Genomic DNA, 15,932 nt, shown 5'->3' with positions numbered 1-15,932 from the left:
TTTCCAGAACCATTTTTACTCCACAGGAAAGCCTTCTCTTTGTTCACTGAACTTTGAGCTTATGATTCATCACTTAAACCCCACAATACATTCTTTGCCGCCTTCTTTTATAAGATAGCTACAGATAAAGTATTTAATCTGAATACCGTGAGCCATTATTTATTTCTAAGATAAATACCCAGTGTGTATTTATCTTAGAAATTCACACTGTGCACTTCTAAGAGGAGACGAGACGCTCCATGTTCATATGAGACACAGTAATCCGTCTAGGAAACCCGGAAGTTGCCCTGAGATCAGGACCCATTCACTGGTCCCAAGAGGACACTGGCAGGGGTTCCTTGATGAGCAAGAGCCCAGGCATTTAAAAGATGCCAGCAGTCCTGTTCACCAATAACTTTCTCTTAAACGACAAAAATATTTTGTCCGTTTTGCTGCAGTTTTCTTTAAAAACAAAAGCATTATTTGTGTAGAGAGTGTGTTTGGGAAAGAGGGGGCTAGGTGGTGAGTGCAACATTTATCTCCAACACAATAAAAATTCAAGGTGTTTTTCTTGAATTAATTCAAGAAATTAATGCGTTAATTCCTGTTTTGAACTCATGTTAAACAAATTCTTGTATCTGGAAAGAGAATGAAGAGACAGCCTGTACTGCTGAAAATGTGCATTAAATGGGCCATCATGCCTGGCTTCCTGAAAAATAACAGATCTCTTTTGTGCTTTGCTTCCACGTGGAAAAGGAGCTCATTGCCCTGGGACTGTGCAACTCCACTGGCTCACTCTTCCAGACTTTTGCAATTTCATGCTCCTTGTCTCGAAGCCTTGTCCAGGAGGGAACTGGAGGGAAGACACAGGTGCGTATGCAACTGGCCTCCAAGGTCTGGTGATTTGGGTGATAAACTTTAATCTGTTGATTGTATTCTGCCTGAAGATCCATGCTCCAGTGAGCTGTGTATGAATCAGAGAAAGGCATGATTGGTTGAAGCAAATCACAAGGAACTGAATCTACAGAAAAGGGGTATATTCGCCAGTCAAATCGAAAAATTAAACAACACTCCCTGCTACCAGTAAACCTCAAAGTTCAGACATAGGATGTTGTCATGAAAGCCTGAGAGTGAGTATGCGCAGGATGCCAGCACCATCCAATAGACCTTTCTGCTGTGATGGAAATGTTTGATATTTGTACTGTCCAGCATGGCAGCCACTAGCCACATGTAGCTCTTGAGCACTTGAAATGTAGCTAGTGCAACCAAGACCTGAATTTTTAATTTTATTTAATTTTACTTTTTAAGATTTAAATAGCCACCTGTGGCTAGTGGCTACCACTTTGGATGGTAAAAGTCTTATCTGAACTCTTCTGGCCCCTGTGAGTCTTGGGTCAGCACCATACATCTCCTCTCCCCCACCCCTGGCACGGGCATTTCATTCAGGGTATTTAAACATTTCAGCTTCTGGTTTAAAGGCTATATGAGGAACCAAAACCTCAGAAAGGGAGTGGGAATGAGTTACAGGTTTATGTAATGGTATGGATGACTTATATGAAGCCATATCTTCCCACAGTGATTATCAAAAGACTAAGACCAACCTATGCCCCGCCTCTTACTCAGGTCTCCTAAAAGCCCCTTCCACGTGTCTTCTCTCATTCAGCTTGCAGGTTGTTTGGCCTCATTAATGATTCTGCTGGTCATATTAGCCACTGGATTCCTCTTTGAATCATTACCCCAGGTATGTAGCTTAGATTTGGTGTGAGGTTTTCTCATGTATAGAGACTTTGCTATTTTATTTGTTTATATTTTTGTGGCTGTCTCATGGGTTTTTACTGTAACCCTAGTGAGGTGGTATGAGAAAGGGCCAAGGCTAGGATCAATATCCTGTTCCACAGTCTGCCAGCAACTGGGACCTAGGGAAAGCCATCTCAGCATCTTTGATTCTCAGTTTCTTTATCTGCAAAGTGGAGGTTTTGGTTTGGCTAATCTCCAAGGTTCTTCTCTCTTTGATCTTCTATGACCTTATACTCCGATTAAAAATTTGAGATGGCCTACACTCATAAAACGTTTAGTTACTGGAACATTTAATCTAGTAGGGCTCAGGAATGCTATAGCTTAGAGAAAATCATAGTGCAGGAAGACCATGGGTGAGATAAGTCCTTGAGTACCATTTAATTCTGAACCATTTAATTCTGAACCATTTAATTCTGAACCATTTAATTGACCACCATGCAGGTTTGCTACTAGGATATAAGCCTGGTTTTCAAGTCCCATTTTAGCTAACCAAGTCCTGAAAATCCAGGTGTTCTTGTCTCCACATGTACCATCACTGCCCTGTAGGAAGGGAGTGGGGAAAGGACGGTGGGAGGGCAGCTGCAGGACAGTGAAGGGCCAGCAGAGGGGGGTCTCTGGACACAAGAGGAGAGGCACGCATGAATGTGCTGTGTTTCAGGCTGTGCTGTCGGCCATTGTGATCGTCAACCTGAAAGGAATGTTTATGCAATTCTCAGATCTCCCCTTTTTCTGGAGAACCAGCAAGATAGAGCTGGTAAGTAACAAAGGTGATTACTAGGTGAATATGTCATAGCAACAAATGTATTGTTGCTGATAAAAATGTGAGAAAGATAAGTTACTGTGGCCAGTTATTATATGCAGTATCCAGTTAGGCAACAAGGCTAGGTACTCTGTTTGTGTGTGTGTGTGTGTGTGTGTGTGTGTGTGTGTGTGTGTGTAACTCTTAGGAAATTTTTCACATGATTCTACCTGAAGCTTTCTGTCTTTTGTTTAGACCATCTGGCTTACCACTTTTGTTTCCTCCTTGTTCCTGGGATTGGACTATGGCTTGATTACTGCTGTGATCATCGCACTGATGACTGTAATTTACAGAACACAGAGGTGAGTGCACAGATTGGCATGGGTGTGCATCCTGCCTGAGACTGCAACAGTGAGTTTAAACGTAGATCAAAGCTCGATCTGGTCAAAGTAAGCTCTTTGGTTACTTCTGCTCAGCATGAAAGGGAACTGAGGACTCATGGGGCTTGTTGACTAAATAAACAAACTGCCAAATGAAAAACTCAATATGATCGTGCCAGATGCTCTACTCTATCACAGTTTATAATTCCATCAGTGGTTTTCTTAAAAGAGCCTAGTTTGTCTCATGGTTCCTGCCATTCTGGCCCCTGTGGCACCCTGGCTTATTTACCCTCTTGTGAGGGTAAATGAACTGTGTGTTCTTGCAGTCTGCTTTGGCACCGGGTGCTGACATAGGTTTTGATAACATGGAGCAGACGCTGACACCAAGTTATCATATGTGGGGCTTCAGCGGTTCCTTCCTCCACCCTGAAATATTATCACCTGTCATCTCTTCTCCTAGTACGAAGCTGAGCCCAATGGGTAAGGTATAAAATAACTTTAAAAAAATACTCTGTTCATGATAAATAAATAAATCACTATAAAGAAAAAAAAAAGGAAACATTATGTTTTCAAATAGTCTGACTTCGGAGTCAGACAACCTTAGGTTCAAGTCCTGGCTGCACACTCTATATAAGCTCTGTGATTTTACGTGACCTCTTGGAGCCTCCATCTCTGCCTCTATAAAATGAGACTATTACTTGCTGCCTCAAAGAGTCACAGTAAGGTTCAAATGAGAATAATGCACATGAAGAGCCTAGCACAGCGCCTGACACATCCTGTGCACGCAACAAATTTAACACAGGAGGAATGAAAATGAGGTTAGTCTGTTTTTGCCTGTAGTTGCAAATCACACGATAGTTCTTAAAGTTTTGATTGTGGTATATTGAAGGGCTGCTAGATGGAAATGATGGGATGCTTCCCACTCTACAGCGTAGGAAATGAGCATTTTCCTCTTCAGAAACGACATAGAGGGAAACGTGGAATCTAAACTCAAAAATTACACTGTTTTTAATAACAAACTCTACCCTGTCACCCACTTTTATGTAAAAGAAGTTCACCCTCCCCCCCGTTTTTGTTTGTTTGGTTTTGGTTTTTGGGGTTTTTTTTCTGCGGTACGCAGGCCTCTCACTGTTGTGGCCTCTCCTGTTGCGGAGCACAGGCTCCGGACGCGCAGGCTCAGCAGCCATGGCTCACGGGCCCAGCCGCTCCGCGGCATGTGGGATCTTCCCGGACCAGGGCACGAACCCGTGCACCCTGCATCGGTGGACTCTCAACCACCGCGCCACCAGGGAAGCCCTCCCCCCCGTTTTTATACGAGCATTATTAGTACATGCAAGAGTTCTTTATCTCAGAGCTTTAGTGAACATCATGGTTTAAAAATATCTATATCCTTTAACAAGCCATGGTATAGAATTGGAGATTTTTTTTCACTTTTTGGTGTTTTTTTTTTACCCAAATAATAGTTTATGATTTCTTATCATAAATTTTAAAGTTAGGCAGGTTGTTTTTTAAATGCTCTGCTTATTTTTCTCCCCCAAATAATTAACTAAAGTTTGTTTTTAATATTCTGTCCCTGTTGGTGATTGTGCTGGGTCTTTGTAGGTTAGAGTTTGGGGAGCCAGTACCAAGGCTACATGTTTATTTTCAGCTGCTTCTTTCTCTGTAATTAGGCCGTGCTGTCCAGAGAGGGCTGGTGCTTCAGTGGCTTTGCTTGTCTTCCAAACACCCAGATTCCCTCAAAGCCCACATGGTCAAGGGACAATCAGTTCATCAACAAATAGTTCCTTATGCCTCCTCCATGCAGGCGCTGTGGGTGATGCTATAAATGTGACGGAAATTCAGTTTTTGCCCCCAAGCGGGGGCAAAACATATTGAAATAATTATAATCTTATAATCTTAATTGGACAGTCTTTTTGGAGGGACTACTAGGTTCCCAGGGAGATACTAGACTCTAGGGATATTGCAGTAAGTAAAACATAGTCCTTCCCTTCAAAAAGGCTGCACTCTCCTAAGGATGACAGATACATAATGATGATGCTAATCATGATAATGAAGTAATGGTGGCACTAAATTATCGTAGTTAGTTATGTGCCTGGCTGTGTGCGAAGATCCACGCTTTATGTCATTCATCCTTCCAGCCCAGTGACTGTTAGCATCCCCGTTTCACAGATGGGGAAACTGAGGCCTGGATCGATTGAGTAACTTCGATCACACAGCAAGTGGTAGGCAATGATTCAAATATGAGTTTTTGTGAATCCAGAGGCTAACTCTCAATCAGCATTTTATAATCCATCTTCAAGAAATTGGAACACACAGTTGTAAGTGCTTCAGTGAAGTGTAAGCAAGGTACAAGTGACAATAAGCATAAGAGATGGCCAAATAAAACCCCATCAGAGTTCATAAAGAGAGACTTTCTTGCTCCTGGGGTGATTAGGGAAGAAACAGGAAGTATTTAGACCTGAGGAAGTGGGATTCCAGAGCGCTCCAGCTGGTCAGGAAGGCCTTTTCCTCATCTGCCTGTTGAAATCCACGTAAGTTTAGACCCCGCTCACCCAGCCAGAGAGATCCCAACTCCCCTGTGCGCCCACAGCAGCATTGTGGTCCTCCAGCACCTCACAAGTCTCGCAGTTACTTGTGTACTTGTGTGGTCCCCGTGTCCACCCCTCACTCACCTCCGCCCGCTGGCACTAGATTGCAACATGTGGACAACATTTCGAGTCTCGTATGGAAGGTTTTCTCATAATTGGGAACTCAACTGAGAACCTTGCCTCTCATCTCCAGTATCAGTCGGTGTTATATTTGTCCACAGACATCACTAGACTGTGAGCACCTTGGTTGTGTACACGAGGTTCCTGGAGCCCAGTACCAGCATATAGTGTGTGTTCTCTGAACGCTTGTTGAAGGAATCCACCTAGAAAAACCCCTGACATTTCTGCTGTAGATTCTAACTCACAAAGCACTTGCACATATGTGCTGAGAACACCAGAGCATAGTAACGAGACCATGGAATGTCCGTACAAGACCTTGAGCCATATTCTGACTCTGCCAAGCTCTCTGACCTTGAACAGCTCACCTAACCCCACTGGACTTCAGTTTCTCTTCCACATGACGGCAGAAATAAGCCCAGTAGGATTTTTCATGGGCTATAATAAGGTAATATCAGGTGCTTAAGAAGTAGTACCTGTCATCATTTCAGTATCTAATTTGAGCCAGACTGTCCTATAAAAAGAATTCGGAATTTGTGCTTTTAAAAAACAATGTTTAAAATCTATTCACACCAGCCTTCAGAAAACTTTCTATGCTGATTTGAGATTTTTTTCTCCCCACACCTTCTGTTGACTAACCCCCCGCCCACTGCTCCATGAGTCAGAGACTCTTATTAGAGACAAAATGAAAATCCCCTCTCCTGCTTTAGAATTAAAACAGGAAGATAATTCTATCTACCCAGTAACATGAGATCGAGTTACACATGTCCCTGGCATGGTTTGAACTCTGCACAATTCATTTTTGCCCCCATCTTTAGATGCCTGAGTCTTTTGTCTTGATCAGGTTGTGTGTGTGCTATCTGGATGGTATGTACAGGATGTGTGTGTAGTGTTATGTAGTGGGTATGTACGTGGTGTGCGTATGTACGTGGTGTGCGTATGTGCTGTGCGTGTGGGCTCTGTGTGTTGTGAGGTGTATGTGTTGTGTGTGTATATAGCGTACGTCTTGGGGTTGTATGTGGGGTGTGTTAGGCTTGGAATGGCACTGGGAATGTGAATATATGTGGAGCCCTTCTGAAAAGGCACCATAAAAGGATCAAGTATCCCTGAAGTCACTAGCAAATCCCACGTGCAGAACCTCGTGTTTCCGTCAAGTCCTGCGCATCAGCACGTTGGTATTTTAACACACTCCTTCTCTGTCTTCAGTCCGAGCTACATAGTCCTTGGGCAGCTTCCTGACACTGATGTGTACATTGACATAGATGCGTATGAGGAGGTAGGACCTTTTTCTATCATTTTAAATGGTTGTAAGCATGTGATGTGACTGGCGAACTAGATATTATTTTTACTTAGGACAAAGAGTGGGGTGGAGAGCAGGGAGGTGTGGTGGTCAAAGCGAAAAGCCTGAACTTCAGTTTACTGTCTGGATTCAGTTTTACAGTTTATACTACACATCAGTTACACAACCTCCTAATATTTATTTTTCCTCCTTTTTTAATGAGGATAAACATATATTCTTGGACTTAAAGTATATGTTTACAAAATACTGAGACTGTTTGCCAGGGTGGTCTGTATGGGCATGATTTCCTTCTGATGAGTGTAAACTGGTGGTAAAATACTAGTATTAGCAGTGTAAAATGTAGGTGGTGGGGCTGTGGAATTCTCCCGCTTCATTTTTTTTCCTGCTTCACTTTCTTAATATATAAATTTTTCTGTTCTATTTTATTTATTTTTGGCCACATTGGGTCTTTGTTGGCAGTGCACGGGCTTCTCATTGTGGTGGCTTCTTGTCGCAGAGCACGGGCTCTAGGCGCACGGGCTTCAGTAGTTGTGGCTCACGGGTTCTAGAGCGCAGGCTCAGTAGTTGCGGCACACGGGCTTAGTTGCTCTGCGGCATGTGGGATCTTCCCGGACCGGGAATCCAACCCACGTCCCCTGCATTGGCAGGCGGATTCTTAACCACTGCACGACCAGGGAAGCCCTCCTGCTTCTTTTTTTTTTTTTTTTTTTGTGGTACGCGGGCCTCTCACTGTTTGTGGCCTCTCCCGTTGCGGAGCACAGGCTCCGGACGCACAGGCTCAGCGGCCATGGCTCACGGGCCCAGCCGCTCCGCGGCATGTGGGATCTTCCCAGACCGGGGCACGAACCCGTGTCCCCTGCATCGGCAGGCAGACTCTCCACCACTGCGCCACCAGGGAAGCCCCATGAGGCTTCTTGATAAAATTTTCACTCTGTTTCACTTGGGTCCATTTTCACTCCTGCCTACGTTCTGTGAATCAACCAGTATCAGCCGCTGTTCATTTTATTCGGCTGCTTGTCAGTCTGAGTGGCAGCTTCGCCTTTCCTACCCACTTCTTTTTTTTTTTAATATTTCAGTTTCTTCTTTGTACCTTATGGTAAAAATGAAACAAAGAAGGACTTTTAAAAGAAATGAAAAGGTGTGCATTCTTAAAGGCGTTCTGCTCAGCACACATTTCTCCAGAGCATGAGCAGCTCAGCTAGAGTGACATTATTTTATTTAAACACTGTCAGAGGGCCCTTAGCAACTTCTGTATTAATTTTCAAGTTAGAAGAGGGAGGCAATTGCTGTTTCGATTCTGAAATATTTCCATATATTAAATTCACTAACATTTTATTTCTCAGGTGAAAGAAGTTCCTGGAATAAAAATATTCCAAATAAATGCCCCAATTTATTATGCAAATAGTGACTTATATAGCAGTGCATTAAAAAGAAAGGTGAGTCACAAGAAACTAAGGGTGATTATTTCTGAGCAGGGAATCTGAGGATTGATAGGCATGGGGGGGGTCACTTAAATGTCTTGGTATACCTTTTATACTATTTGTTTTTCTCCGCCTCTATTTTTTAAATTGTGGTATAATATACATAACTTAAAATTTATCTTTTTTGTTTTATTTTTCTTTACATAACTTAAAATTTATCATTTTAACCATTTGGAACTATACAAGTCAGTGGATGGAATTAAGTACATTTGCATTGTTGTGTAACCAACACCGCTATTCATTCTCTTTTATCATATGCATGTATTACCTATTCAAAAATAATTTTTTTTAAAAAAGCGAAGAACTAATTTTAAATTTCTTATTCTTGGGTTCCTTTGATCATGATTAGGACTCCACCCCACACTCTCCAGCAAGGAGGAAAACCTTCCAGTCAACCCACAGAGTCTCTGAGAGATCTAAGTTTGAAAAATACTACTTTAAAATTCTCTTTAATATTTAGCTTCTGGTTGTCTTGAATCAAGACCAAGAATAAGAAAAGTTACTACTGTTCTTTTAACGAGGGATAACCCAGTTCAGGGCATCTGAGGGAAAGATAGAGCAAGGGTTATGGTGATAATTAGGCATAGAAAACAGTCAGATGGAGAGATTTGAAGATTAATTGCTTTGGGTGGGTTTCTGGGAGCCAAGAAGTTATTTTTGCATATATTGCCTTTCTGTAAAGACTGGAGTGAACCCAGCCTTCATATTGGGAGCAAGAAGAAAGGCCATGAAGAAGTATGCTAAGGAAGTTGGAAATGCCAACATGGCCAATGCAACCGTCGTCAAAGTGGTGAGTGATCCCTTCATTGTAACTTTCCCTTGTCTCTTGATCTGCAGTGCCCCCCACCTTTATTCATGATTGAAGGTTTTTTTTCGTTTTGTTTTGTTTTTGCTGTACGCGGGCCTCTCGCTGTTGTGGCCTCTCCCGTTGCGGAGCACAGGCTCCGGACGCGCAGGCCCAGCGGCCATGGCTCACGGGCCCAGCTGCTCTGCGGCATGTGGGACCTTCCCGGACCGGGGCATGAACCTGTGTCCCCTGCATGGGCAGGCGGACTCCCAACCACTGCGCCACCAGGGAAGCCCCATGATTGAAGTTTTAACACAGCATCAAGTCCCTAAAGTAGGAAAGCTTAGAAACAAGCTAAGTATCCTTTGTATATTAAAGATACATGGTAAGGTCAGTTATGAGAATGCTTCTGAAATAAGTAGTGATAGGAGCCCAGGAAAACATGGTTTTAAAAAATAGAAATCACACAGTACCTTAATAAATGTTACCATTATTACTTTGTCAGAGATTCATTCAGCTGATAGTAAAAAAACCTCAAAGACTGGTTTTTGTCTGTGGTCTGTGGTCTGTCATGTTGAAGTTAATGGGACTATTTTAGAAGTTAGGGGAAAATGTATATGATGACTAAAGAGAGTGGATTTCATTGGACAAAAGAAAAAGAGGAAGAGGAGGAAGAAAAAAAGAAACAGCTAAAACTGAATATTGTGTATATATCCTTTTTTGTCATATTACAGGGCTAGGATATAGCAGATATTTTGGAAATGGTCTGGTATAGTCAGAAACTTGAGCATATGAGGACTAATTTGTCCCTCATAAATCTTTCTCAGAACCAAAATATGAGTTGTTCATAGCGCTCTGGTTTGGTTTGATTTTTAACATAGGATGCAGAAGTAGATGCAGAAGATGGCACCAAGCCTGAGGAAGAGGAGGATGAAATAAAATATCCCCCAATAGTCACCAAGAGCACACTTCCTGAGGAACTGCAAAGATTTATGCCCCCAGGGGATAACGTCCACACCATCATTCTGGATTTTACGCAAGTCAATTTTATGGATTCCGTTGGTGTAAAAACTCTGGCAGGGGTAAGCATCATCTTTAACAAGTCTTTTAGTATCTCTGTGCCCAGTATCACCATCAGTAAAATCAGAGAATTGAACTAGGGTCCTTTTTCAACTCTCAAAATTTTGTTGTTGTTTTTGTTTTTCAACTTTTGATTGTGGAATATATCGAAAATACACAAAATAAAGAGCAGAGTGTAATGAACCCCCGTGTAACTATCACTCAGATTCAACTATTATCAGTTCATGGTCAATTTTGTTTCATTTATCCCCACAACCATTTTCCCCTTCTCTTATTTTGAAGCACATCCCGCTCATCATATAATCTGTAAATATTACAGTATATACCTCTTCGAGAAGATTCTTTTAAAAACCATTACCATAATACCTTTATTACACTTGAATAAAATTTGATAAGAATTCTTTGATGTTCCAGATTATCACTGTTGATATAAAAATCAAACAAAATACAGATTTTTAAATGATTAGTTCAAAATGCATAATTATTGAAGTGGAGTAGCTCAAGTGAATGAACCAGAGCATCTTATATCACTAAATACGTATTGGTAGAAAGAAACTTGCACTTCACAGAGTCAAGAGAAATTAAACTTTATTTCAACATTATTACAGATTGTAAAGGAATATGGAGATGTCGGCATTTATGTGTATTTAGCAGGATGCAGTGGTGAGTACACTTTTAGAATGGGAGAAGTTTTAACATTTTGGTTTTGTTTCTGTTTTTTAAATAACTGCATTTGGAAGTATTTTCCCTTAATTTTAGTTTTAGGTGAAAATGAAAATTATTCCGAAAATCTAAAGCTAGCTTTGAAATTTGCCACTTACAGCACTCACATCCCTGGGTTACTTGGTGATAGGCCTCCTGCACGGGAGTTGGAGGAAAGGAGCTAATAAACCATTGTTCAGGGCTGGTATATTTTTTAGTAATTATTTGTGTAATGGCTGCCATAAACATAGTTATATAAAATCATTTCGGTTTTTCCAGACAATGCCTGCTCTTTTTGTTTTAATATAAATTTTGGCTAAAACAGTGCTTGAAAATGAAATTCACATAAAGGCATCACTTTTCACCTACCAAAACAGCAAAAACTGAAAATGTTTGACAGCAGGCTCTGTAGGCTCACTGTGGGGCAACAGGAACCCTCAGACATTGCTGGTGGGAGTGCAAACTGGAGCAGCCTCTGTGGAGGGCAGACAGGCATTTTCTTTCAAAATTACAAATGCATTTACCTTTAACCCAGCAAATCCAACAGTATGCTACACACATTCAAAATAACACATGTACATGGTTAATGATCATAGTACTGTCTCTAAGAACAAAACACTAGAAAATATTTAATTGTCAAAAGGGACCAGTTAAATAAACTAGGGTACATTTACACCATAGAATAATACCATGTATGGTAAAAAATAATTTTTATTATATCATTTTAATATTTAAACTATATGAAAGTGTTACTTTTTTAATGTTTAAGACTGACACCCAGAGTGTGGGCTAATTTTCTTTTTTTTAATTTATTATTTACTGATTTATTTTATTTTTTCTTGGCTGCATCAGGTCTTAGTTGCAGGATCTTTGTTGAGGCATGCAGGATCTTTCATTGCGGCGCACAGGCTTCTCTCTAGTTGTGGCGTGCAGGTTTTCTCTCTAGTTGTGGCGCGCAGGCTCCAGGGCACGTGGGCTCCGTAGTTTGTGGCACCCGGGCTCTCTAGCTGAGGCGCGCCAGCTCAGTAGTTCTGGTGGGCGGGCTTAGTTACCCCACGGCATGTGGGATCTTAGTTCCCCGACCAGGGATTGAACCACGTCCCCTGTATTGGAAGGTGGAGTCTTTACCACTGGACCACCAGGGAAGTCCCTGGGCTAATTTTCCCTTCTTCTTTTATAGCACAAGTCGTGAGTGACCTCACTCAAAATCAATTCTTTGAAAATCCTGCCTTACTGGATCTGCTGTTCCACAGCATTCACGATGCAGTCTTAGGCAGCCAAGTTCGAGAGGCACTTGCCGAACAGGAGGCCACGGCTGCTCCTCCCCAGGAGGACTCTGAGCCCAACGCCACTCCGGAAGCTTAGACGAGGAGCTCAGCCTGCGATGGGGTATGAGCTTCTCGTGAAATTACTAACCTACACACTTTAAATAGTAGACACTAAATGTTTTTTTCCTAAGGGTAAATACTAGTAGTAGGTAAATACTAGTAAATACAAGGCTTGATTTGGAGGGTGAATGACGCATAGCAAGATGTATCTTACTTGTATTTTTTTAATTGACTATTTCAAAGATATTATTAGCCTCTTGCCTGCATTTATTGTGTAGTGACATTTCTGTTACTCTTTAGTATTATCTTTGTGAACTTAAAGAATTTATTTAAGTACTTTATCCACAAATCAGATACCCTGTCACCAGATGGGTAGTAGTTCTTTGCTTTTGTACTTGTTGATCTACAGACTTTCTGTGATCAGTTATCTCACAGAGGAGGCAAACCCACAATTTTCTAGAAGTTCTTCTTTTAAAATAACCATTTATTGTTACAGAAGCAATGTAGGTACATTGCAGAAAAGTAGAAAATATAGACAAGCAAAAATAAGAAAAACATTACATTACCAGCAAAGATTATTGCTAACACCTTAATGCATGTCCTTCCAGATCTTTTTCTATCCATATATATTTACATCTTTTAACCAAAATAAGATCATACTCTACATAGTGTTCTGTGACCTGTTCTTTTCAGTCATCCATCTTTGCTTTCTCATTCTAGAACATGTTTACCTCAGACCATATTCAAACTTCCCCAATTGTCTCCACAGTTGTAGTTGGTTTATCCAAACTAGTATTCATTCTGTGACCTTACACTACAAATGGTCATGTCCCCTCTTAATCTAGCACTGTCCCTTTTTTGATGACATTAACTTGTTAAAGGGAGTTGGGGCAGTTGTCCTGTAGAATCCCATCTTGTGAGTGTGTCCACTCGCTTTTTCAAGGTGTTATTTAGTTTGTCCCTTTATTTCCTGAACTACCTGTGATCTAGAAGTTATGTCTAACTAAAGGCTTCATGAATTTGAATAAAACATTTCTTGCTAGATGAGATACGTGCATAGATGAGATACGTGCATAGATGAGGCACGTGCTTCAAATCGCATCACAACAGAAAACAAGTAATATCTAGTTGACCTACCATTAATGATGCTAAAATAAATCACTTGGATTAATATGACAACCAATCCCCCAATTATATTTTCTCCTTTGTGACTAGTGAGTTATCTGTATGGTGTTCCTTTGGCACTGAATGAATGCCCAGTTCTCCATTAGCCGTTCACCCAGAGGTTTTAACGTCTAGTGTTAATCCTTGCCTAAAGCAGCAATTTTATTAAGGTGTGTGAATTTTCTTTTCCAATTCTTTCATTTCTTCTGCATTTATCAATTGGTGTTTCCGTGTAAACTACAGCTTTCCCTCAACTTGAATTATTTAGTCATCCTTAAATATAGTTCTTACTGGAAGGGCAGGTTAAATTTTTTTTTTCCATTTAGTTATCAACTTCAAAGTAAGGAGTTGGTTTAATAGATGGTGACGAATTAGGTTCTTTTTGATTTTTCCTTTTTCGTGTAATTATACACTCATGAATTGTTGTAGTTTTAATGTGTTTCAGTGCATTATAGTTATTCTTTTTGGTGTTCAAATTGTCACACCTGTGGCCAGTAGGAGGCCCTAGAAGTTTTGTTGTTGCTAAAACTGATTTACCACATATTTTAGAAAACTGACTCCTGGGTATAATTTAATACCTTCCTTCTGAATCCACAGAGTTAGTTAATTCTTCATCAAACTCAGTTTTAAGCCGATGAGTGAGTAAAATGCTGTTTGAAGCATTTTCTCTACAGTTGTTCAAAAGGAGTAGGGAGACCTTTAAGCCAGTTTGTCATCAGAAGTTCCTGCTCCTGTAATTCTAACCACCTGCTCACTCCAAATCACAGCACAAGTATTAGCCAACCTGCCTAAAGCCTCATCTGCTAAGATTTCCTGCTAATAGTTGTTTTTGTTTTTGTTTTACATGTTTCCTTATTGACTCCTTGTTTTAGTTTTCATGAAGAAAACACTTCCAGGGGAAAAGTGCATCAGGAAAGAAGTAGGTTAGCATGGGTCTAGTCCAAACCAAACCCTATGGCTTGTTTGCTTTAAGTCTTATCAAGTTTCTCAGTGACTTTACTAATTTAATTCAGAGTAGACCCCCGCCCCTTTCTAATCAATACTTTATCTAGATCTAGAGTGAAATTAGATTTGCAGTCAGTTATTTCCTTTGCAATCATCAGATACATCTGCATTCTGATACAGACTGCCTTCTGAAAGAGCATGTAGTTATAGGACCTCAGCTTGTACTAGAAACTTTTATAAAAGGGCTTGTATCGTTTCAGCCATTAAAGTAGAACTTAAGGATTTTAAACAATATTATAAAATATTTTATTGCATAATCTTTAGCACCAGTCTTCAATAAATGCTTTACACACAGCAGATATTCAAGTCCTGGTTATTGATAGATTGAAAGCAGTATACAAAAAAAGTACTTGTCTGTAGCTTACAAATTTGTATTTAACTTTTCTGTCCTTTAATTTTTAACCTATTTTGAATAGAATTCTACCATGTACATAAAAAGCATTTAAGTCTTACTGAGGGGTAATATGTTTTTGTTTTGGCATGCCTCTGATATCATAAGAATGTATTTCAAAATGTATTCTATCTATATGTAAATATTTTGGAATGTTTTACTTAGAGTTATTTCATACGGTGGGAAATTTCCTGAATTCTTTTACTTACAATCAAGTTTTGTCTCTACCTCCTTCTTTCCGGACCTTAAAATCTGCTAGTATATACCTTTCTATGTTTTTCAGCCCTGGTTCAAATTCAGATTCTTAACTGCCCTATCCAAAAGGGCATAATCCACACTGATGGATATAGGGACTAGACTAGGCTTATTTTATGGAAATATGGGAAAGCCCTATTTCCAGGAAGGCCCCCTATAGTGATGTTGTCTTTCTCAAATCCTGTGCAACATGACCATGGTTGTTCTGTGTCTCATGACCGGATGGAATATGTTTGCAAACAGTTTTGAACCAGGGCCCAGGAAACTCCTCATTCAGGTCATAGACGCTGACTGTACAATCATATGGCAGCTGAGAGGGATCCCAATGCCAATCTCATCTGCAGTGGGACTCAGAGAAACAGTGAAGGGTATGAATCCTCTGCAGGCTCTGGGAGAAGCATTTTGTAGTTTTCAGGTAACATCTAAAATATCCATGTGGTTTGATCCTGTATCCTTACCTGTTTAACAGAGAAAGGAGGTGTCTGCCTCCCAAGGTACATGTTGAGAAAATGAGACTGCCCTCCAGTGTGTGGAGAGGGTAGCAAACCCAGAGAATCTGCCCCAGAGTGGGTGGGTGTGTTGTCCTGTTTGGGGAGTGGGGGGCGAGGGGGTACCTTTGTGTGGGGCTGAGGGAAGGAAGTGTATGTGGTGAAGACGACTTTATTATGTCTGCCCCTTTAATTAATTCAAATTCTAAAATCAAACACAAGTTCCTTGGTACGAGCCTGTGTGCTTTAGTGAGTGCAGAAATGCTTTTGGTCTTTTTTCAGCAATGCTTTTAGGATTCAGTGTGTAGATTCTTGATAACATGGATTGAGTGCTGATAAAAGTTGGTTTGA

General features: G+C 40.7%; 1 protein-coding gene across 3 annotated transcripts in view; it reads left to right on the top strand.

The window, feature by feature from the left end:
- SLC26A5 (solute carrier family 26 member 5) overlaps positions 1-12,336 on the top strand; it is a 30,178-nt gene extending 17,842 nt beyond the window's left edge. The window contains exons 9-18 of one of the 3 annotated variants that reach the window (XM_030834328.2): positions 736-849; positions 1,643-1,720; positions 2,435-2,530; positions 2,771-2,877; positions 6,807-6,876; positions 8,244-8,336; positions 9,064-9,171; positions 10,050-10,250; positions 10,857-10,911; positions 12,131-12,336. In XM_030834328.2, the coding sequence (XP_030690188.1) occupies positions 736-849; positions 1,643-1,720; positions 2,435-2,530; positions 2,771-2,877; positions 6,807-6,876; positions 8,244-8,336; positions 9,064-9,171; positions 10,050-10,250; positions 10,857-10,911; positions 12,131-12,315 (1,107 nt within the window). In that variant the 3' untranslated portion in view covers positions 12,316-12,336. Of the gene's footprint in view, positions 1-735; positions 850-1,642; positions 1,721-2,434; positions 2,531-2,770; positions 2,882-6,806; positions 6,877-8,243; positions 8,337-9,063; positions 9,172-10,049; positions 10,251-10,856; positions 10,912-12,130 lie in introns of those variants that run through there. The other 2 variants (XM_060305052.1, XM_060305053.1) reach the window with 2 other exon arrangements.
- The last annotated feature ends 3,596 nt before the right edge of the window (positions 12,337-15,932 follow it).

The sequence above is a fragment of the Globicephala melas genome, chromosome 9 (genome assembly GCF_963455315.2).
Source record: "Globicephala melas chromosome 9, mGloMel1.2, whole genome shotgun sequence".
In the NCBI taxonomy this organism is placed as follows: domain Eukaryota; kingdom Metazoa; phylum Chordata; class Mammalia; order Artiodactyla; family Delphinidae; genus Globicephala; species Globicephala melas.
The sequence above is the reverse complement of the archived record's forward strand: the minus strand, read 5'-3'. Positions and strand labels throughout refer to the sequence as shown.